Source organism: Eutrema salsugineum, unplaced genomic scaffold (assembly GCF_000478725.1).
Source record: "Eutrema salsugineum unplaced genomic scaffold, Eutsalg1_0 scaffold_13, whole genome shotgun sequence".
Lineage (NCBI taxonomy): Eukaryota > Viridiplantae > Streptophyta > Magnoliopsida > Brassicales > Brassicaceae > Eutrema > Eutrema salsugineum.
In genome coordinates, this window is record NW_006256885.1 from 5,438,571 (window position 1) to 5,458,000 (window position 19,430).

The window sequence follows — 19,430 nt, forward strand, 5'->3', positions numbered from 1 at the left end:
ACCAATCGGTTCAATCAAATCTGATTTTCTAACCAAGAGAGTAAACCGAAACCTGAAATAAATCACGACTTGTTTTATTTACAGATTCTCTCACCCTCAGAAATTTCATTTTAATCGATTGGGCCCATTTTGCCACCCGGTTGTGAAACGACGCCGTTAAACCCTTAGAACGCATTTCAGATGTTTCTTTCTCAAATCGATTTCTACAGTGTTTTTCTCATTCTGCTTTAGGCTCTTGTTATCTGAGGAAGAGAAATTTCTCGACTTAGCGATTCAACAGCGTAAGATCAGATGGCGGCACCTTTCACGTTGAGGAAAATCGGTGTTCCACCGAACTCAGCGAACCTGACAGAAGCTCGCCGCCGTGTTTTCGATTTCTTCAGAGCTGCTTGTAGATCCATCCCTACCGTCATGGACATTTACAATCTTCAAGATGTCGTCGCGCCTTCTCAGCTCCGCTTTGCAATCTCTGCTCAGATTCGGAAAAACGCTCACATCACCGACCCTAAGGTACTTCTCCTAACATCACTCTGATTAACCCCAGACCATTTTTTGTTTGATTGGAAGAATTTCTTTGTCGTCAAATTGGTGACGCGTCTTGCTAGTTTTGATTGGTTACCACATTGACGAAAGATTGAGTTTTTTTTCTTGTTAATCTGATAGGTGTTTAGGAGATTGTATCTGCCTTCTATTGCACTTTTGACTTGGTTTTAAACTTGAAAGCTTACCTTGAAGCATTTTTTGTTTTGTTTATGAAAGTTGTTTATGCGATTGGAGACTTAAATTTCTGGATAGTCTAATCTTATGAATAGTGAAGTGTCTTGTGGATTGCAACTTTCTTCGTAGTTCCTTCTGTATGTGACATTGGAAACTTTCGTCTATGCACTTGTCTGTAAACAAAATATGGAAGCACAAGTCAATATGCGAAACGGCTACAACAAGATATACTTCGATGCATAAATGGATCTTTCTCGTAATATGACAACATTGTTGATATTCGGTACCCTATGTTAAGATTTGCTTGTGTGGCGATATGTTCGAATATTGAACCATCCATTGAAGGAAGCTTCTTGAGTTTGGATGCAGTGATCTCGTGTTTTTTTTTTTTTTTTGTTCTCTGTTGGCTCTCTTTTTAAGGTGCTTTTAGAATGCAATCTGTTCATGATAGTGTTGCTTTTGCAGGTAATTGATCTTCTTCTATTCAAGGGAATGGAAGAGCTGACTGACATAGTGGATCACGCTAAACAGCGTCACCACATTATCGGTCAATACGTGGTAGGTGAAGGCCTCGTGCAGAATACCGGAAACAAGGATGAAGGAAAGTCCGATTTTCTCAAGAATTTCTACACCAGCAACTACTTTTGAAACTGGTGATGTTTTCTTTCCGAGTTTTTCATAAGCTGTACTGGTTTTGTCAAGCTCAAGTTTCGCATAAATCTTTCCAGTATCTGTATTTTCGACTTTAGGAAGAAATCTTCTTCCCGAAAATAATAAGACCTTTTCATTTGTATGTGTAATTTCTCTCAGAACCAGGCTGGTTATACATAGTACTAGCCAAACCTCTCTAAGATTTATCTGTGACAAAATATTGATATGGTTTCAAGATACACAATCCGCTCTCTTTTTTTCCTTTAACTCGTAATATAAATTGAATTGGTCTGTTTGATTTATGATCATACAATCCAAGTTCCTGGAAGGATCCCATCTTCTGTCATGTTGGTTATGACGACCTTATACTGATGACCTATCCGCTTCCAATATTCAAAGACCTATAAACATTCACTCTCTACAAGAAACTACGCAACCTGATGGCTAAATGATTACAACAAGACACACCACACTCAAATCATTGGGGATCTCTAGAAAACCATTTTCAAAATCTGCAGTCTTCTTTCCCAAAATATTGCTTTTGGTAAGAATCTGAGCAGGCCTTGCTTTGTGATCTCTTGGAAGGAGTATCCCTGCCGAGTGCCGATTTGAGTCAAGATTATGTATAGAGCTGAGCAGAGCACTACTCTTGTGTTTCACTCTCTTGGCCGGGCAAGCCACAAGGAACTAAGAGCACGTAGTCGAGATGAATAATCGTGTATGGCAAGAAGAGCACGAGCTGACTGACGCGTTGTTAACACTCTAATCATCTGTTGCAGTGTTTGCAGCCTCAAGTTATCAGCCTGCCACCAAGAAATGCCCTATGAACTCCATTAACAGACAGAGATGTCTATATATAAGGGTTTATCTCTTTTCATTATAGGGTTATATCCATATCTCACGATCACATCCACATTTCAAATGTACCTGGCGGATGAATCCTTCGAGGGTGCCTAACTGCCCCATTGCCATGGCCATCTGACCCATGTAGCTCGCGACATTATCAGACGAACTGGAACCAAGAGTTCCACTAGACAACGTATCAGCTAGGGATTGCTGTAAACTCTCCATCCCTTGAGATAACGCATCTTCAGCCTGCTGGGACGTCTGCTGCAAGCTATTTATGCCCATCACCTGCCGTTCAGTCATGGGCTCCAGCTGATTCGCAAGAAGCTATTGTAAAAACATTGTGACCCATTAGAGTTGGTCTGTTCATCGAGATTTCTCTATGGACTTGTAAAGAGCTCACCTTGAGAAGTTCTGATGAACGGAACCCGCCAAGCCACAAGAAACATCTCTCAGCTGGTGTTTTCCACATTCCAGATAGTAAGTGGAAGACATCATTTTTAGCTGCGTTGCTCTTAATCCTGAAAAGCTCTTCATAGTGAGCCATCACTCCATCCACAATTATCCGGAGCTCAGTATCACCTGCGTGAGCATTCAGAGCAGATCTCAGCTCGTTCATTTGCCTGTTCTTTTCTTCAAGCCATCGTGAATGTTCCGCATCAAATGCCAAAGCCCCTGAAAAAAAGATGAGTGGTACAAGATCAAGAAAAAACCCATGATGCGTACACGTTGCAGACCTAAGCCTACACAAACGCTAACCATATATAAAAAAAAGCCAGTATTGATATCACCGAAACTTTAATTTTCCATCCCGATCTTCTTTGACACTTGAAACCGTTAACTCTAATAAGCCTTGGCATGACTTGTGCAATCACCAATTCATCAATCAACATCAAGACAAGACACTAGCGAATGGAATATATGCAGTTATCTAACCTATAAATTACAAGCCAAAAATATCAATCTGGAATCTAATGGAGAAGAAATAACTCACCATTTCCACTAGTAGAATGGGCTTGGTCCCCTGAACTTGAGATGAAAACGCCCTAAAATTGTGGAAGAAAAAAAGTATTATTGTTGTATGCAGAAGTCTTACTTGTAAGAATCAAACCAAATAAGAAAACAAAGTCGAACCTGCTGTCTTGCTCTTTGCAGCTCTTGCTCAAGTTGAGTCAGCTTTAATCGGCTATTCTCCAGCTGCTGAACATACGCCTATGGAGGAAACAGTAACATGCTTAAGTTATTGGCATATAGATATTCCTCCAGAGATGTCGAAATGTAGTAAGAGGAATATATAAGAAAATTCAAAACAAGAGCACAATATACCTTCTTCCTCAATCTGCTTTTCCTTGCTGCCTCGCGATTTTGAGCAAGCCTACGAAGGGTCTATGGATCAAAAAAAAGAAACAAAAAAGATTATGCATATATGCGCAATATAAACAGATAGTCTTTGATCCCCAGAGATGAATATAGCATTAATCACCTTTTGATCCAACTTATCCTTTGATCGATCACTGGAATCAGAAGCAGCAGCATGCATCAGTTGCCCTCTCTCGGACTGCATGTAATTAACGTCAGGAATTAGTCCTGTGGATTTGGCTTTACCGGTAGAAATGTCCCAAGTTTTACCAAGAGAACCCGGTTCAAGCCTCCCCACGAGTGACAATGTAGAGAAAATAAAATAAGAAAAATGATTAGAGCAAGATTACGAGCTAACCCCCAGATCTCTAGGATCTGTGTCGCCATCAGTTGAGACATCAGTCCTTGAACTGGTATCAGCCATAATTACTTTCTGTACTAATATTTGATGCAGAGACTATCCACTTGTGCTCCCTTTTGCAGTGGAAATTTTTGCGATTTACCTCTGGTGCAGATGCAGAGTTTCACACTAGATGGAGAGAATACTGCCAAGAGGAAAGGAAAAAAAAAAAAGATGCAGACGAAGGAAATTAACAATTAGCAGAGAGAGAAAATATGATAACCGAAGAAAGAGGCCAAAGCACCTTACCAAAACAACCAATATAAGGAACAACCAGTGAACCATTGAATGAGCTGAATTATTTAAGAAAATCCATCAAATGAAAATCTAAGGTTTAACAGAGACAGTTAACCCAAGCTGTCTATAACAGATGATCAAAGCTTGTTATCTGGACAAGAACAAAGTAGCCTTGATTATAACAAAAGAAAAAGGTGTAAAGGGCCTTTCTATAACAGAGGATCAAAGCTTGGTATCTGCAATAAACTATTTGCAACGAAAATCCGTGTTCAAAATCCTACCCCACAACCACCTAGATACCAGAGACGAAGAGGAAATCAAGTGCCAACACTAATTGAATGTGAAGATCACTCGAAAGAATAATAGTAATATTTGATGTGTGAGAGCAAACATAAATAAAGGAAAGAAAGACAATTCCGTAGAAAACTTAAAATATCGCCAGACAACTCTAGTACACTACGCAATAAAACATTAGCGTGCATAAAACTAAGTCCGAAGCAACTCATAGATGAAACAAAAACTAATGATTCAAAATCTAACACAAGAGAGAACTAAGCATTGCTATAGAGCAGCAGCTCATCACTCAGATCAGTAACTCACCACCGAGGATTTAAAATCTGTTCTGTGAACATAATTAAACAGACACATGAAATTCAAAGCATATAAACATTTGAAATCCAAGAATTCGATGGTTTTGGTTGCTGAAAACGTCATCAAATGAACAAAATCTTGAAACTTTTTAAACTTCTGAAAGTCAACTAGGTCTTAATTTCCAAGGCATACACACAAAGTGAAAGAAAGAAAAAAAGTAAGCTGTCCAATGACTAAAGCAAAACACAGAACGAGGGAACTCCAAAAGGGAAAAAAAAAAACAAATCTTTAGCTAAAGAGCTTGGGTTAAGGAAGAAGCTGACCTGAAAAAAATGATAACTTCTGTCGGAGTAAAAGGTTGTCCGAAGTCGGATTGAAGGATGAAGCAGAGACACGATCCGTAATTTCAATCTCCAAGACGTCGTTTTGTCTACAATCCCACCATCCCCAAAAGAACATCTCGATAAATTTATCGGTAAATTGCAAATTAAACCTCATACTATTCTTGTTATCCCTAATAGGCTCTATATTCCTAAAATTGCATAAACCACCCACCCCATATAATTTTCCTCATCCCGTTTCTCGGTTCCGGTTCAAATGATGGCTTGGTCCCGGTTTTTAGGCAATGCCAAATAGGTAATTAAACAAATATTATGTCTTTGACCGGCTTCCTCTCATGTGCGCTTTTGTCCCTTCAACGTGCATTCTCACGTGTCAGACATTGAGAGTTCCTCTTTTAAATCCTACTATATTTTCAGTTCAGATGGAATCATGGAAGTGAGGGAGAAAGCAAAAATCCAAAGTGTATAGAAAAAATAAACCAGAAATTGAAGGACAGCAAATTTTCGGGTTTATTTATGTTAATCGCCGGTTTTATGGTTAAACCGATACTCAACCGAAAAGCTTCCGGGTATTTTTTGGGTCAACGCCTCTATTTTAGAGTATAAAGATCAATGCTTTGTCACAACACTCAAAAACTCTAAAAAAAGAATGGGTTCTTGGATACTCAAGTTGCTGCTGCTGCAGCTTGTGCTTGTGTTGGTTCATCATGCTGATTCAGGTTCTGTCGTCAGATATCTTCCCGGTTATGAAGGCCCTCTTCCTTTTGAGCTTGAAACCGGGTTCTGTTCCTCTTCATCTTATTAAATTATCCATATATTGTATGACTCTCTGTTTTTCTGATTCTTGGGAGTTTCATCATTTAGGTACATTGGTGTTGGCGAGGCAGAGGAAGATCAAATGTTTTACTACTTCATCAAATCTGAGAGGAACCCAGAGGAAGACCCTCTTCTTGTCTGGTTAACTGGTGGACCTGGCTGCTCTTCTTTTTCTGGCCTTGTTTATGAAAATGGTAAAAGTCTTAGATCTTTCCTCATGAAAATGCTCTTCTTTTCTTCCTTGTCTCTGCAGAACTTTCTTAATGACTTGTTTGAAGTGAAACAAAAAAATCAGGGCCTCTTGCTTTCAAGGTTGAGGCCTACAATGGAAGTATCCCTTCCTTGGTCTCTACTACATATTCTTGGACCAAGGTAACAACAATAATCTGTACTAGTAGTCATGATCTCAAACCATATGAATTCTTCTTTAATTTATCTCCAGTTTTAAAGATGATTGCTTCTTCTCAGGTGGCGAATATAATCTATTTGGATCAGCCTGTTGGGACTGGCTTCTCCTACTCAAGAAATCCATTTGCTGATCTACCAAGTGACACAGGAGCAGCTAAAAGGGTCCATGAGTTTCTTGGTAAGGTAAAAGGCAAAAATTCAAATTGTCCATATCAGTAAAGATGCATAAGCTTTTAGAGTGTTTATTTGGTTTGGTGCAGTGGCTAGCCAAGCATCCTGAGTATTTCTCCAATCCTTTCTATGTCTCCGGAAACTCTTATTCCGGTAAGGTGATTCCGACCATCGTTCAAGAAATCTCAAATGGTAGAGTTTTTTTTATCACTTCAAGATTGGTTTGCAAGCCCCTTTTTTTTTTTTTTTTGAGTCTCCTTTCTTGATCAGCTTATTTCACCAATCTATAACAGGAAATCTTGTATGCTGCAAACCTCAAATAAATCTTCAGGTTCATCAGTATTTTCTTGCTTCTTACGTTATATCTATATACCTTACCGAGCAATAATAATTGAAGAGTTTTGTTTGCTCTCCAACATCAGGGTTATGTTCTCGGAAATCCGGTTGCAGACACTGATCAACATCATAACTCTCGCATTCCATTTGCTCATGGAATGGCACTCATCTCTGATGAACTCTATGATGTACAATCACAAAAGCTAGGATTTCTTTTTTTTTCTCTTGTTGCGACAATGAAGTAGTAGTAGTTAATGACCAATTCAACACTCTTACAAATTTGTAGTCAATGAAGAGAAGCTGTGGAGGAATTTATTTTAACGTGTTTCCTCTTAACACAGATTGCTTGAAATTAGTTCAAGAGTTCAAGAAGGTACACGCATATCCCGGAAATTAGTTGCAGGATTAATTGCGATAAAATTACTAACTTTAAGAATTTTTGTGGTTTATTTATTTTACAGTGTGTTTTTAGAATATATGAAGAACTTATTCTAGAATCAAATTGTGACATTACATCTCCTGATTGCTATGTAAGCTTCTTTGGATTAATGGCTAGCCACTCAACTAACCGCTAGAGAAGAATACTGACTAGGCTGCTTTTGCAGACGTATCGGTATTTGCTATCCGAATATTGGGCTAATGACGAGAGCGTACGCAGAGCACTTAATGTTGTGAAGGTATGTGACCAAGTTTATATATATATTATCACAGATCATTGATAAAATATGATGACCAAACTTCATGAGGGTTTTGATTGCAGGGGACAAAAGGGAAATGGGAACGATGTGATTATAATGTGCGTTGCAATAAAGATATAAGAAGCAGCATACCATACCATATGAATAACAGTATTCAAGGCTATCGATCTCTCATCCTCAGGTACACAAACTTTTTTACAAGCTTGTGCATTCATTTATTGTTTGTTAACTTTTCTACCATATGGTTTTCCTTTCCTAGTGAACACTCTCTTGTAGTCTTGTTGATTTAAGTTTCATGTGCTTCTATGGGGATTTGAACAGCGGTGATCACGATATGACAATCCCTTTCGTTGCAACTCGAGTATGGATAAGATCTCTCAACTATTCCATTACTGAGAAGTGGAGGCCATGGATGATACTCGATAAAGTCGCTGGGTATACCATTTTGTTTTTCCTTTTTTTTTTTTTTGTTGCTGGATAAGCTGGCTCATCTGACGAAATCAATATTTTCATTTGCAGATACACCAAGACTTATGCAAATAAGATGACATTTGCTACTGTGAAGGTAACTCTCATATATCCACATTTTAACTGACACAAATGAAAAGCATATTTACATTAAAAAAATTCTTAATTGGACTGTGGGGTTTGGTTAACAGGGAGGCGGGCACACGTTAGAGTATAAACCAGAGGAGAGCTCAATCCTGTTCAAGAGGTGGATAAGTGGCCAACCTCTGTAACAGCCTTGGCAAAATCTTGACAATGCGATTTCTACATAAGTTATCTTTGTGATTGAGCCCAGATAGAGGGACAAGGCATGTGATTTGGCCAAAACAGTCAGAATTTGGATATGACATACCAACACTTGCTGACGATTAAAACATGTGATAAATCCATGATACAGTCTTAGTTAAGGAAAAGCATATAAAAGCTACACATATCTTACAAAGATGTTGTTTATAGAGAACTTGTCTATTTGCCCTCCTGTTCCAAACTGTCTCTAGAGTGACTCCTTAACGTTTTCTTTTCTTCCCCGAAGAGCTCTTCTCTTCTGGCTGTGACTTGGAACGCACAGTACAGCTCCAGAGAGCTCTCTCAATGTCTGAAGGCCCATCCCACTCTCCTTTCAACTTTAATTCCTATATAAATCCATCATTTTGATTTTAGGCAAGCTCTAGTCCAAATTTAAAAATCTAATGCCTCTTAACATTTTCAAGGATTTTCGAAGACTTCAAAGCTATGATATTTTCATGTTGAGTGTGTGGAAATGAAATAAACAGTGAAAAACAGAATCAGTACCTTTTTTCAGGTACCAAGTGTCATCCTAATTTGGACACAAAAACAATAATTAAACACTTGTCTAAAGAGATTACTACTACTAACCTTTGATTTATCCTGTAGCTTAGTGACAAACAACAAGTATTGCTTCAAAGAGTAATCCTTTGAGTTCCCAAGAGCCACCTCCATCGCCTTCCTTTCCACATTTAGAGTTTTATTCAAATTAATGAAAACAGAGGATAAACAATAAAAACAAAGGAGTCTTTCTCAAAAAAAAATAAAACGTCTGATTGTAACATTGTATATAAAATGGAAGAGAAATGTACCTCGTCGGACATAAACGGAGCAATGTCGGGGGCGTAAGCAGCCAGAACGGCGGAGGCGGTGGCCGGACCCACGCCCTTAAGCACGGTGAGCTCTTTCACGGCCTTTGATATGTCGGGGAGCGATTTGAAAGCCTTTTCAGAGGCAGATTTCACCACCGAATCGTCCAGAGAAGACACGAAATCCAGCAGACGCGGCCTTGGAGGAAGAAGAAAGTAAAACTGAAGAAATCACGCACGAATCTAGGAAGGAATGTACAGACTCTGAGATAGAAAGAGAGAGAGAGTACCGCCATTTTCCGCGGGAGAGCTTCCATTTCATGAGTTGAGAAAGCTCGGAGGTGGTGAGGTAAGGGTTAGGGTCTCGGTCGTGAAGAAGACAAGGGAGTTTAACGCGGTAGAATTGATCGAGAGAGACGAGGTCTGGTTTGTTCAGAGACTCGATTCGTGACTCGTAGGAAGACAAGGCCTCCTTCCAAGCTCCGACATCCGAACACTTGAAGTCTAGTTCCATCGCTTACAAACAGGTGTAGGTGTTTTACGTTTACCGATCGACTGACTTCTCCGCCGCCAAAAATAAACCGTCTCTGTCTCAGTGAGTTAAATGGGCGGATTCAGAGGAGTCGAACAAGGCCCCTATAATTTGTAAGCCCAATAGTTTTTATAATCAAGGCCCATTTTAAACTCATGATTATTGGTTATGCTGTAGCCTTTTTCTGAAAACATTTTGAAAACCGTGTTTTGAGCTGTAGCCTTATTCCATTGTTGACGACTGGAGACCATGGATCGATGATCTCATAAAAGATGAAATTTATTTTCCTTTTTTGTTAGATACACGAGGACTTAATTATGTGAATAAGATGACATTTGTTAACGTCTAAAGAAATATATTTTTTCTTAAAGTTTGCTCAATATACAAAATACTTTCTTTTAAGATAACCACAGTGAATACGATCGCCAACTTTTCAAAGCCGAAGTTAGAGACCAGCGTCGAAGCCGAAACCATTTTTCTTTTTACATATGATTCTTAGTTGCTTTATAACTTTTTGGTTTATAGGGAGGAGGGCATACACCCGAGTATAAACTAGTGGAAAGCTCAATTATGGTCAAGAAATGGATAAGTGGTCAACCTCTATAACAACCTATTAGTGATTCTACACCTAAATTAGCTTATGTGCATATGAATGACTTTAAGATGAAGATCCAACACAGCATATGACATATCCTCTGTTTTTGCTTCTTCTTTTTTTCTCCTAACTCCTAAGCCCCCTTCCCTTTTAACTAAAAACATTTGCAAACTGATTTGGTCTTTGTGATTGAGCCAAATACAAGGACATTTACGTTTGATCTTTAAAAATGAATACAAGGGCGGGGATTAGGTTCAACACTCTACAAGATATGAATATATTATAAATAACTTCTCTACAAAGAAGACATTATTATTAAATAAAATTTGGGAAGATAACGTTAATATTTGATAATGGTTTCCCTACAATAAAAAGAAGATAATATGAACAAATATATTTAATTTGTAATCGAGGAATCCTAAGCTGAATCACATACAAAATATTTTCTCAACGCCGCCTATGGATAATTGTTTTAAATTGTTATTTTCTGGCAAGTGTGAGCGTTTCAACTTTTTAATCTTTCTCAATTTGATTGCCGACACACTACCAAAATAAAAAAGAAAAAGAAAAGTGAAAAACACTCATTTGCCAACAAAGATTATTAAAAACATAAAGGTATAATACGAATAAAAAATAAAAAGTAAATTCTGTATACACAGTCACACACAACTATGAAAACGAAAAATAAAGATGTGTGTCCAATGACACATTTTGAGTCTTGAGAGGTGGGCGATTTCATTTCAACATCACTTCGTCGTCGGCTTCCCTGGACCTTACTCGCCACAACTTCATTTCCGTTCGTCTTCTCTTTCTGATAGCCGAAAGGTTTTCTCTTTGCAATTTTCCTCAGCTCCTCGCCAAGCTGAAATTCGGGATTTCTCTAGCTTTGTTTCTCCGGGAGGGTTTTTTTTTTTTTTGTGTGTGTGGAAGATTTCATGCAAATGGAGGCTAATGACTGTGAAGAAGAACACAAGTTCACTCTCGACAGCTTCCATATCCTGGAGCAGGTTAGAAGAGGCAAGTCTTCTTCCGATTTCGTGGTTCTCCATGAACTCGAGGACAAAAAGTAAGATTCTTTCCTTCTTTCCCTTACTTGTTTCCTTAACAGAGAAATGGGTTTTTTTTCGTGTTTTCAATTTTTGAACCAAGAACTGCTTCTCTTTAATCCCAAACCTTGAGATATTTTGCTACTTTTAGTTCAGCTCGATTAAACTTTGTAATTTTCAGTTGGTTAGTTAGGGCATACAAGGGTCAATGCTTTTCTTCGAGCAGTTGTAATCAGTGAAACACGAGACGAATGTTGTGTCTTTCTCAAAAGTACGGACAGAAACCTTGCAAAGGTTTTTGAAGTTTTTTTTTTTTGTCTGTAACGAGTTTCGTTGTCTTTCTATCTGAAATTCCATAGACATATAAAAAAGAGACTTTATTCTCTTTCTGTCATTGAGTGTGAACAAGAACTGTTTGTGGTATGTTGGTCTCTAGCTATCTTTCAAGCTTTCAGTTTCTTGTCTTGATTAGGTATGCAATGAAGAAGATTTGCCTGGCTAAACACACGGAGAAGTTAAAGCAAATCGCTTGCCAAGAGGTGAACTATGTGACTTTTGGTTGATCTTTAAATCATCAATGGTTAATTTGTTAACTATGGTTTTTAATTATATTGACACATTTTTGTATCAGTTCTTCTTTTCACACATATATTGGCATGTGAGGTAGTTATTAAATTTTTAGTTTCCGTATAGGCTCTCGACTCACGTGCTTCTAGACAAACATATGGTATTCATTTGTTTCTAATATTCGTCTCTCGCATTGCCGAGCAATGTGTTAACTCGCTAACTTCGGATTAGTGAGCTTTTAGAAATTATGCTCTTGGAATATTGGAATGGTTTGGAAACACACTTCATTTGACGGACGATAGTTGTTTGGTGAAAGTGTTGTTTGGTGAAAGTGCGTCCTATCTATGCGTACTGTGATTTGTTTAACCACCAAAGTGATTTTTTTTCCCCCGTGGTCTCATGATAAATATCTTCATCTACGTGTTGTAGTTGAAATCGCTCTCAAAGTTAAAGAATCCATATATCGTGCAATATGAAGATTCTTGGATTGACGAGGTAAAGGAGTTGGACGTCAATATCCATTTTGTGATGATAGAGTTATTCAAGATTTTCATCAGTTTTCACATAACTAATTTCCCCTGCTTGCAGGACAATAACGCCTGCATTTTTACTGCTTACTGTGAGGGAGTGAACATGTGAGCTATTCTTCCATGGACTCTGTATTTATGAGTTTATAAGTATCCACGATATGAATGAGTCGTGGATTACTGAATCCGAGAACGATTGTTTTATTTTGCGAAATCAGGGCTAATGCTATTAAGAGAGCTAGAGGGAAGTTATTTCCTGAAGAGGTAATCTCTCCATTTCAGTTTATCATTTTGTTTGTCTTACACTTGTTTTCTCCATATTGTTACTGTCTTGCTGATCATAACAAATTCGCATGTGATTCTGTGCAGAAAATCTTCAAATGGTTGGCACAATTGTTACTGGCTGTTAACTATTTGCATTCAAACCGTGTACTTCACATGGATCTAACGGTACATATTTAATTAGAATACATTACAATTGCTGGTGTGTGATCCTAATTTTTCTGTGTGTTGCTTAAAGAATGGCGCTCTGATTATTGAGTATCTTTGCAGTGCTCAAATATATTCCTTCTAAAAGATGATCACATCCAGCTTGGTATGATAATTGAAAAGAATGATATGATAATTGAAAAGGATGATCTTACACTTTCACTCAAAACTCTGTCTTTCTGTGCTCTTAACTGGCTTTAAATTACTACCCATGGCACAGGTAATTATGGTTTGGCGAAACTTATAAATCCGGAAAAGCCTGCTTCCTTGGTGTGTTATCTAACACCTTTTTGTAATTCTCTTTATATTCTCTCTCTCGACCCATTTGTATATTTCTTTCTAGAAAACCTCATTGGTAGTATTGTTTTAATAGGTTTCTGGTATTGCTAACAGCATGTGCCCTGAGGTTTTAGAAGATCAACCATATGGATATAAATCTGACATATGGTCGCTGGGTAAGTTAAAGAATTTAAAACCCAATAGATGTAGACTTCAAGTTCCTTAAAGGAATCTCATTTATGCTGGCTTTGTTCAGGTTGCTGTATGTATGAAATTACAGCACACCAGCCTGCGTTTAAAGCTCCGGTGAGCCTGTCTTAGCCCTTTTTCTCTATTTTATGTTTCCATGTGTTCTTTATGAAACTAAGTTGTAAAGAAAACTTACAGGATAAGGCCGGACTCATCAACAAAATAAACAGATCCCTTTTGTCTCCTCTTCCGATCGTCTACTCCTCTACCTTGTAAGTTTCTTCTTCTTTCGAGTGACATGATTTGCTTCAGTCCTGTACCACAAACAGCATGCAACGAGTCACAACTATTTCGTATTACAGGAAACAAATGATAAAGCTTATGCTTAGGAAGAAGCCGGAACATCGGCCAACAGTAAGTTATCAACATATATCATTGTTTGTTGTACAGTATAGTGACTGTTTTGACTAACACAACACTATGGTAATAATTATTCTTTAGGCCTGCGAATTGTTAAGGAACCCGTGTCTACAACCCTACCTCCTTCAATGCCAAAACCTGTCACCTATTTATCTTCCTGTTTTCCCAATAAACAGCCCCAAGGATAAGACAAGAAGAAATTCACTGCCAGGCAAGATTGTGAAGGAGAGAGATTCGAAAGAGAAGAGCGAGGTGTCTCGCAGTTTGGAAAACCTGTATCCGTTTTGGACGAAAGCAGAGACTGGATCTAGCAGCTCGTCGCAACCAGCTTCATCGACAAATGGTGCAGAGGACAAGCTTGAAACAAAAAGAATAGATCCAAGCTGCGACACTTTGAAGATCTCTGAGTCTACTAGCCAGAAGTCAGATCCTGAGATTGCAATCTTCACTACAGAAAAGCAAACCGAAGAAAATGATCTGCCGAAGGAAATGGAAAATCTGTTCACCGAGGAATCTCAGTTACGTGATGTTGATGTCGGGGTTGTGAGTGCACAAGAAGTAATATGTTGCCGTCCAAGCACCATGGAAGAAGCTGAAACTCAGGAGGAGGCTTTTGCTGAACCAAGGGATCAGAGAAAGCTGTCCATTTCTAGCTCTGAAGTTGCAGCAGCAAGTGACTGTTTGTCTGGAAGCGTTGAGGTGAGTGAAACAAAGACGGTGAAGCTAACAGCGAGTGAAATGTCTTCAGTACTGAGTAAGCTCACAAAACTGGGTCCGCCACAGAGTAAAGAAAGAGCAGATGCATTGGAGTGTTTGTTGGAGAAATGTGCAGGGCTTGTAAAGCAAGAGAAATATGAAGAACTTGCTGGTTTGCTTACACCATTTGGGGAAGACGGTATCTCAGCTAGGGACACTGCTATTTGGTTTGCAAAGACACTCTTGTCTTCTGAAAAACTCAACCAATGAACATGATTGAATTTGAGAAAGAAAAAAAAAAACTTATAATATGTAAGTTTTCAATTAAATAGTTTGTGAACACTCATTTATCCCTTGTCCTATGTAATATTTACTGAAACTAAGTTCAAATTTTGAATGTTAAACTAATTTTCTCCACCTACAGTTACATCTTCGCTCTCTTTGAGCTTCTTCCATCTCCATTGGTGTCTCTGTTTCCTCTTTCTTAACCGTTCCTGCTTTAACCGAATCTCTTCTTAATAGAATTAACCTATTTTTGTTTTTCCTCTAGTGTTCTGTTCAAGCGTTTATGCAACGAACTCATCTCGCTCTTCATTTTTTTGGTAAGATTTTGCAGTGTCCATTATTACTTACTGTACTTTTCTGTACCCTTAAAACATTTTCTTTGCCTAAGAACATTTATCATTAATATTAAACTTTTAATCTCACTGGTTCGAGAACATGAACCGGACCTCGGTTCGTTTTTCCACAGCCGGTCTCTACTGTAATTAAGCCTTTATCTGAACTGCTATTCCCAACCATTCTCAAACCTTGATTCTTGATACATGATCTTGATGAATTCACTTATATGAGCTTGAAACATTATATACTGTGCAGAAAACTTGTGAGATTTTCAATGTGAAATGATTTGGTAATCATACATTATATAAAGCTACATCATATAAGACCGTAATCTCCCAAGAAATTGAATAATGAGGTGGAAATTCCTAATTGACTAAATTCTAAGCAGGGATGTAAAACAAGTGTCACCAAGTTTCTATAAAAAAAAAAAGTAAAAAGAGTGGTTAAAGCCGTGCGCATGAATCAAAACAAATGGAGTAGATCATCGTCCTCCGTGAAGCTATAGACTGCCGAGAGAGTGAGCCTGCCAAAAATGTTTGATGGACTTCAGTAACTTGCATTGTAGTAGAAGAGAAACAAACAGAAAGAAACGCGTTTAAGAAGAGAGACAAAAGTTGTACCTAAAGACAACCATGATGAAGAGAAAGATGTAGAAACCGAGCTTGGTAAACCGCAACTTTTTTTCAAAGTTAATACCACGGAACACTTCAGTGACATCGATGAGATGTCGTCGCTCATTGTATCTGTAACCCCGATTGGGGAGGAAGAGTTTTCAACCGTGTGTTTAGTTTCCATATATGTCAATTCAAGAATCAATAATATATTAACGATACACAGAGAGAGAGAGGGAGAGATAACTTACAACATTGCGTGATAGAGAGTTACAGGGAGAGAGACGAGGAAAAAGAACCAATGCCATGTGAGGAGGAAGAGAATGCAGAGGAATCCTTGGAGGATAAACTCAGGTAGGACCAATCGGTTGATGCGGGATGATGTTTCAAAAGGGTTCAGGTAATCAGCTTCTAAATCCGTTAAACATATAACCTACAACACCACACAACATCAATAAAAAAGGGCTCTCGTTACTTAAAAATCGTTAGCAAATATTGGTGAGATTCTTATCTCTCATTCAATCACCACTTGTTCCTATGACCGCAATCAACTCGGCACAAACTCAACAACAAAATAAAAACTGATGACTATAACTCGCACTGCTCTCAGTCATAGAACAAATAGCTGCTAAACTAACCTTGAAGACAAACCAAATCACAATTAAGAATAATTTTGACTTGGAAACCTCTCTGGACCCTTTTTTTTTTTGGGCAGGATTTCTCAATTGTGGGAGGTTTTATTACAAAATCGTTGAACACAAGGGGAAAATTGTCTTGTTCCTTATTTCTGAAAGAGGAAACAAAAACAGCTAAGCTACAAAGTCTTAAGATAGCTAGGGTTTCGGTAAGCAATGATGAACAATTCCGACACTCACAATTTGAACAGTTAAAATTGTCTAGGACAGATCTCAATTTCAGAATCTAACTTCTCAACTAAATTGAAGGGGATAAAAGTGGGGTTGTACCTGATAGAAGACTGAAGCTACGAGCGCTAAGCTGATGAAGAAGGAAAGAATCCACAAGAGCAAATCCCAAGCCATTGTTTTTCTTCACTAGTAATAATCTTTGTGCGACTCCTTCCTTAACTTCTATTTTTCCTAGGTCGTCGTTGCTTTTATTCTTCTACACTCGAATTTAAATATATGTGAAATATCTTACTCTTTTCAATTCTACTTTACTTTTATTAAGACTGAGTTCTATAGTTCTATTGGGAAAACTAGATTCTAGATTCTTTTACTTTTTTTAGTCGGCTTATTTCCTTCTTTTTTTTTTTTCATCTAGAAACTTTATTAAACTTTTGAAGAATACAAGCAGGATACAAATTGGCATCCCATAGTTTCGCTATGTTTCATCTGAATCTCTCAGGCAATACATCGTCTTGTTTAAAGGTGATGCTTACAAATACTGCAACAAGGAAAGCGTAGAAAGTAGTATTACGATACAGATTCACAAACACCGTCACAGAAATTTAACCTTAATAAAAACAGCATGTGATCTAAATTCTGCAAACATTCTTCACCATCACAAACACAAAACAAAGAGTTCACAAACTACTTTACTTTGCAAACCCCCAGAAAAAAAAAGCTTTTACTTTCTTCTTGACTTCTTCAATGATCTCCGGCTTTCAACTTTCCTCCGGGCAGCTTCAAATTCTTCTTCATTTGGCTCCGAGTCAGCGTTGTCACCATACCTAGAAACAAGTGACGAGAACATTGTATCGAACTTCTCTTTCCTCTCATCTCTTCGCTTTGCAATTATAGCGTAAAGATCTTTCTCTGCACCTTTTTTTGCTCTACAAGTATGTAAATTTGAAACATGTCACAACAAAGTTTTACTTCAGAGAGAAATTATTTGGAAAACGTGGAAGCCATAGTTAAAGCTTACTTTTGTCTCATCTTTGGGGGACTCGTGGGGGGTTTTATTTCTGATATTTCCTTTGCCCATTTCTTGTAAGCTTTCGTTGACTTCACTTCTCCTGCATAATGGAAACAATAGTTTCATAGCGCACAAACAAATCACGACAAGGATGCGTTTTGTAAACAGGACAGAAGTACTGCAAAAGAGAGAAGCCTACCTGCTGCAATGGCCTCGTCAATGATATATTTGAAACGGTGTGAATCAAGCTTGGGGTTCGAGCAAAGCATTGAGCAGAAAAGCCTGGAATAGATATGTTTATATAACCTTCAGTTCACAAACTTAACAATAATGATGAAAACAAGGGGGTGATATACTTTACCTGCTCATTCTACCCTTAAACTTCTGGTACAGCTCAATCAAATCTTTCTTCTCAGACTCAGAACCCCGGTAGTTTGCCTCAAACTCCTCAATATCTTCCTCGGTGACCTAAAACACAAGCATCCGTAGCTGAGGGAAATAGAGCAAACAGTTGTCTGCAAAGTCCAAAAAAGGAGAATCAATCGTGGATGGTGTTTGTTACCTTCTTGTACATGGCCTTGAAGAAATCCCTTAAGTTGTCAACCACGTCTCCCGAAAGATCCTAATGAGATTGGGAAAACCAGTTTGTAAGAACATCTTGCAGTTTTCTTACTGAAAAACTGAAGTTGAAAGCATTCTTTTCACCAATTCATATTCGAACAGTACGTAACTGGAAATCATACAAGAGACTGATACATGTGCAGTGTATTAGTAAGAATTTCACGGAAAGCAATCTCAAAATAACCAGCACGGTAATGAAACTAAAACCATAAAAAATAAGTAAATGGAAGAGCCACTTACAGCATCATCAACTGAGCCAGTTTGATCATAGACTGCCCTTTTCTCTTCATCACCGAGAATAGATATCACCTTTTGCAGCTGCTGAAATTTCTCTTTAGCTTCCTGTTGAAACAAAAAGCCAAGAAATCAAGTTTCCCTGTAAGTGAAATGGACCTATAGAAACTAAGAAAAAGTAAAAGAAAAGAGAAGAAAAGAAAGGGCCCTTAAGAGCAAGTGTGTTTAACCTCATCGTCCTTATTTTTATCAGGATGAAGCCTCAGTGCCAACTTATGGTATGCCTTCCTTATCTCCTGTGGAGATGCAGTTGCTCCGACACCAAGAACCTTTAACGAAGATCAATTAGTTCGTTTCATTGAATTCTTCTAATCATCTAATTAATCACCAGAAAAAAAAAACAAAGGGGATTTTCAAACTTAATAAGCTCTGGCTCTTACAATCCCAAAATTCAACGATGAAATTCAGATTATCAGTAATAAGACATCACTAACACTTGAAAATTGGACAAACAATCCAAAGTAAACCGATGCCCAAAAGTTTAAACCCCAAATCCAGAAACGAAAACCCTAATAATTAGAATGGAGAGATACCTCGTAAAGATTTTTCTCACTAGATCTCCCGTCGTTCTCCATTTTCGATGTTCTCGTTTTACACTTCCGGCGAAACAGCACACACCAGGGAATCGATCGAGTTAAAAATTGCTTCTATAAAGATTTATGGCGCCAATTATTTCCAACCCTTTTTCTGTTGCCGCCTGTTTTGTAAAAATTTTATTTTTCGGAAATTTTGACGTTCTCATCGTCTATTCTACCCTAATCTGGTGAAGTAACATGCTATTAATGCAAAGTTTATAAAATTTAAGGGGTTATTTCGTAGTTTAGTTTTAGTCTTTTTAATATAGACAATAGAAACTAACCGATACTGGTTTGGTGTGACAAAAAAATAACCGAGAT

At 38.0% G+C, this 19,430-nt stretch overlaps 7 protein-coding genes across 10 annotated transcripts; 3 read left to right on the top strand and 4 right to left on the bottom strand.

Annotated features, from left to right (window-relative positions):
* Positions 1-107: 107 nt before the first annotated feature.
* LOC18025276 (NADH dehydrogenase [ubiquinone] 1 alpha subcomplex subunit 6) lies at positions 108-1,605 on the top strand. The gene is made up of 2 exons (XM_006407287.2): positions 108-510; positions 1,183-1,605. The coding sequence occupies exons 1-2, from the start codon at positions 292-294 to the stop codon at positions 1,363-1,365; spliced, it is 402 nt and encodes a 133-aa protein (XP_006407350.1). The 5' UTR covers positions 108-291; the 3' UTR covers positions 1,366-1,605.
* A 28-nt stretch (positions 1,606-1,633) lies between these two features.
* Positions 1,634-5,232, bottom strand: LOC18025277 (transcription factor TGA6). Of its 3 annotated transcripts, none has more exons than XM_024159125.1 (9): positions 5,125-5,232; positions 3,932-4,118; positions 3,698-3,772; positions 3,541-3,600; positions 3,349-3,426; positions 3,209-3,260; positions 2,618-2,889; positions 2,296-2,541; positions 1,634-2,189 (listed from the first exon to the last, which is right to left on the bottom strand). In XM_024159125.1, the coding sequence occupies exons 2-9, from the start codon at positions 3,995-3,997 to the stop codon at positions 2,025-2,027; spliced, it is 1,014 nt and encodes a 337-aa protein (XP_024014893.1). In that variant the 5' UTR covers positions 3,998-4,118; positions 5,125-5,232; the 3' UTR covers positions 1,634-2,024. The 3 variants fall into 3 exon arrangements, with proteins under 3 accessions (XP_024014893.1, XP_024014895.1, XP_024014894.1); XM_024159127.1 differs by having other exon boundaries at positions 3,924-4,118; positions 5,125-5,211; XM_024159126.1 differs by having other exon boundaries at positions 1,637-2,171.
* Positions 5,233-5,791: 559 nt separating this feature from the next.
* LOC18025278 (serine carboxypeptidase-like 14) lies at positions 5,792-8,311 on the top strand. Of its 2 annotated transcripts, XM_006407291.1 has the most exons (14): positions 5,792-5,922; positions 6,007-6,152; positions 6,254-6,330; positions 6,427-6,549; positions 6,627-6,729; positions 6,831-6,868; positions 6,960-7,061; positions 7,160-7,246; positions 7,335-7,403; positions 7,479-7,550; positions 7,634-7,752; positions 7,893-8,006; positions 8,091-8,136; positions 8,231-8,311. In XM_006407291.1, exons 1-14 carry the CDS (start codon positions 5,792-5,794, stop codon positions 8,309-8,311), a joined length of 1,308 nt encoding a protein of 435 aa, XP_006407354.1. The 2 variants fall into 2 exon arrangements, with proteins under 2 accessions (XP_006407354.1, XP_024014892.1); XM_024159124.1 differs by lacking the exons at positions 7,160-7,246; positions 7,335-7,403.
* Positions 8,312-8,394: 83 nt separating this feature from the next.
* LOC18025193 lies at positions 8,395-9,831 on the bottom strand. Its single transcript, XM_006407290.2, has 4 exons — positions 9,463-9,831; positions 9,176-9,371; positions 8,955-9,041; positions 8,395-8,710 (listed from the first exon to the last, which is right to left on the bottom strand). The coding sequence occupies exons 1-4, from the start codon at positions 9,684-9,686 to the stop codon at positions 8,585-8,587; spliced, it is 633 nt and encodes a 210-aa protein (XP_006407353.1). The 5' UTR covers positions 9,687-9,831; the 3' UTR covers positions 8,395-8,584.
* A 1,159-nt stretch (positions 9,832-10,990) lies between these two features.
* LOC18025192 (serine/threonine-protein kinase Nek7) lies at positions 10,991-14,919 on the top strand. The gene is made up of 13 exons (XM_006407293.2): positions 10,991-11,365; positions 11,818-11,884; positions 12,342-12,407; positions 12,501-12,547; positions 12,658-12,703; positions 12,809-12,889; positions 12,992-13,034; positions 13,149-13,198; positions 13,302-13,383; positions 13,464-13,513; positions 13,595-13,668; positions 13,759-13,810; positions 13,898-14,919. Exons 1-13 carry the CDS (start codon positions 11,235-11,237, stop codon positions 14,780-14,782), a joined length of 1,674 nt encoding a protein of 557 aa, XP_006407356.1. The 5' UTR covers positions 10,991-11,234; the 3' UTR covers positions 14,783-14,919.
* A 441-nt stretch (positions 14,920-15,360) lies between these two features.
* On the bottom strand, positions 15,361-16,915 carry LOC18025194 (protein cornichon homolog 1). Its single transcript, XM_006407294.2, has 4 exons — positions 16,710-16,915; positions 15,996-16,177; positions 15,754-15,876; positions 15,361-15,656 (listed from the first exon to the last, which is right to left on the bottom strand). Exons 1-4 carry the CDS (start codon positions 16,782-16,784, stop codon positions 15,596-15,598), a joined length of 441 nt encoding a protein of 146 aa, XP_006407357.1. The 5' UTR covers positions 16,785-16,915; the 3' UTR covers positions 15,361-15,595.
* Positions 16,916-17,098: 183 nt separating this feature from the next.
* Positions 17,099-19,257, bottom strand: LOC18025195 (chaperone protein dnaJ 6). Its single transcript, XM_006407295.2, has 8 exons — positions 19,068-19,257; positions 18,705-18,803; positions 18,481-18,582; positions 18,182-18,241; positions 17,981-18,087; positions 17,819-17,901; positions 17,629-17,719; positions 17,099-17,536 (listed from the first exon to the last, which is right to left on the bottom strand). Exons 1-8 carry the CDS (start codon positions 19,107-19,109, stop codon positions 17,332-17,334), a joined length of 789 nt encoding a protein of 262 aa, XP_006407358.1. The 5' UTR covers positions 19,110-19,257; the 3' UTR covers positions 17,099-17,331.
* Between the last annotated feature and the right edge of the window lie 173 nt (positions 19,258-19,430).

Coding starts and splice junctions, on each gene's coding strand:
- LOC18025192 (XM_006407293.2), top strand. CDS start 11,235: ATGCAAATGGAGGCTAATGACTGTGAAGAAGAACACAAGTTCACTCTC. Junction 12,890..12,991: donor TACTTCACATGGATCTAACG/GTACATATTTAA, acceptor GTATCTTTGCAG/TGCTCAAATATATTCCTTCT. Junction 13,199..13,301: donor CGGAAAAGCCTGCTTCCTTG/GTGTGTTATCTA, acceptor TTGTTTTAATAG/GTTTCTGGTATTGCTAACAG.
- LOC18025278 (XM_006407291.1), top strand. CDS start 5,792: ATGGGTTCTTGGATACTCAAGTTGCTGCTGCTGCAGCTTGTGCTTGTG. Junction 6,331..6,426: donor CTACATATTCTTGGACCAAG/GTAACAACAATA, acceptor GCTTCTTCTCAG/GTGGCGAATATAATCTATTT. Junction 8,137..8,230: donor TGACATTTGCTACTGTGAAG/GTAACTCTCATA, acceptor TTTGGTTAACAG/GGAGGCGGGCACACGTTAGA.
- LOC18025194 (XM_006407294.2), bottom strand. CDS start 16,784: ATGGCTTGGGATTTGCTCTTGTGGATTCTTTCCTTCTTCATCAGCTTA. Junction 16,178..16,709: donor TAGCTTCAGTCTTCTATCAG/GTACAACCCCAC, acceptor GTGGTGTTGTAG/GTTATATGTTTAACGGATTT. Junction 15,877..15,995: donor ACTCTCTATCACGCAATGTT/GTAAGTTATCTC, acceptor TCGGGGTTACAG/ATACAATGAGCGACGACATC.
- LOC18025276 (XM_006407287.2), top strand. CDS start 292: ATGGCGGCACCTTTCACGTTGAGGAAAATCGGTGTTCCACCGAACTCA. Junction 511..1,182: donor CTCACATCACCGACCCTAAG/GTACTTCTCCTA, acceptor TTGCTTTTGCAG/GTAATTGATCTTCTTCTATT.
- LOC18025193 (XM_006407290.2), bottom strand. CDS start 9,686: ATGGAACTAGACTTCAAGTGTTCGGATGTCGGAGCTTGGAAGGAGGCC. Junction 9,372..9,462: donor CTCTCCCGCGGAAAATGGCG/GTACTCTCTCTC, acceptor TCTTCCTCCAAG/GCCGCGTCTGCTGGATTTCG. Junction 8,711..8,954: donor AGCTACAGGATAAATCAAAG/GTTAGTAGTAGT, acceptor GGATTTATATAG/GAATTAAAGTTGAAAGGAGA.
- LOC18025195 (XM_006407295.2), bottom strand. CDS start 19,109: ATGGAGAACGACGGGAGATCTAGTGAGAAAAATCTTTACGAG. Junction 18,242..18,480: donor CTGGCTCAGTTGATGATGCT/GTAAGTGGCTCT, acceptor CAATCTCATTAG/GATCTTTCGGGAGACGTGGT. Junction 17,537..17,628: donor CCCCCAAAGATGAGACAAAA/GTAAGCTTTAAC, acceptor ACATACTTGTAG/AGCAAAAAAAGGTGCAGAGA.
- LOC18025277 (XM_024159125.1), bottom strand. CDS start 3,997: ATGGCTGATACCAGTTCAAGGACTGATGTCTCAACTGATGGCGACACA. Junction 3,773..3,931: donor CAGATCCTAGAGATCTGGGG/GTTAGCTCGTAA, acceptor AATTACATGCAG/TCCGAGAGAGGGCAACTGAT. Junction 3,261..3,348: donor TGCAAAGAGCAAGACAGCAG/GTTCGACTTTGT, acceptor CCACAATTTTAG/GGCGTTTTCATCTCAAGTTC.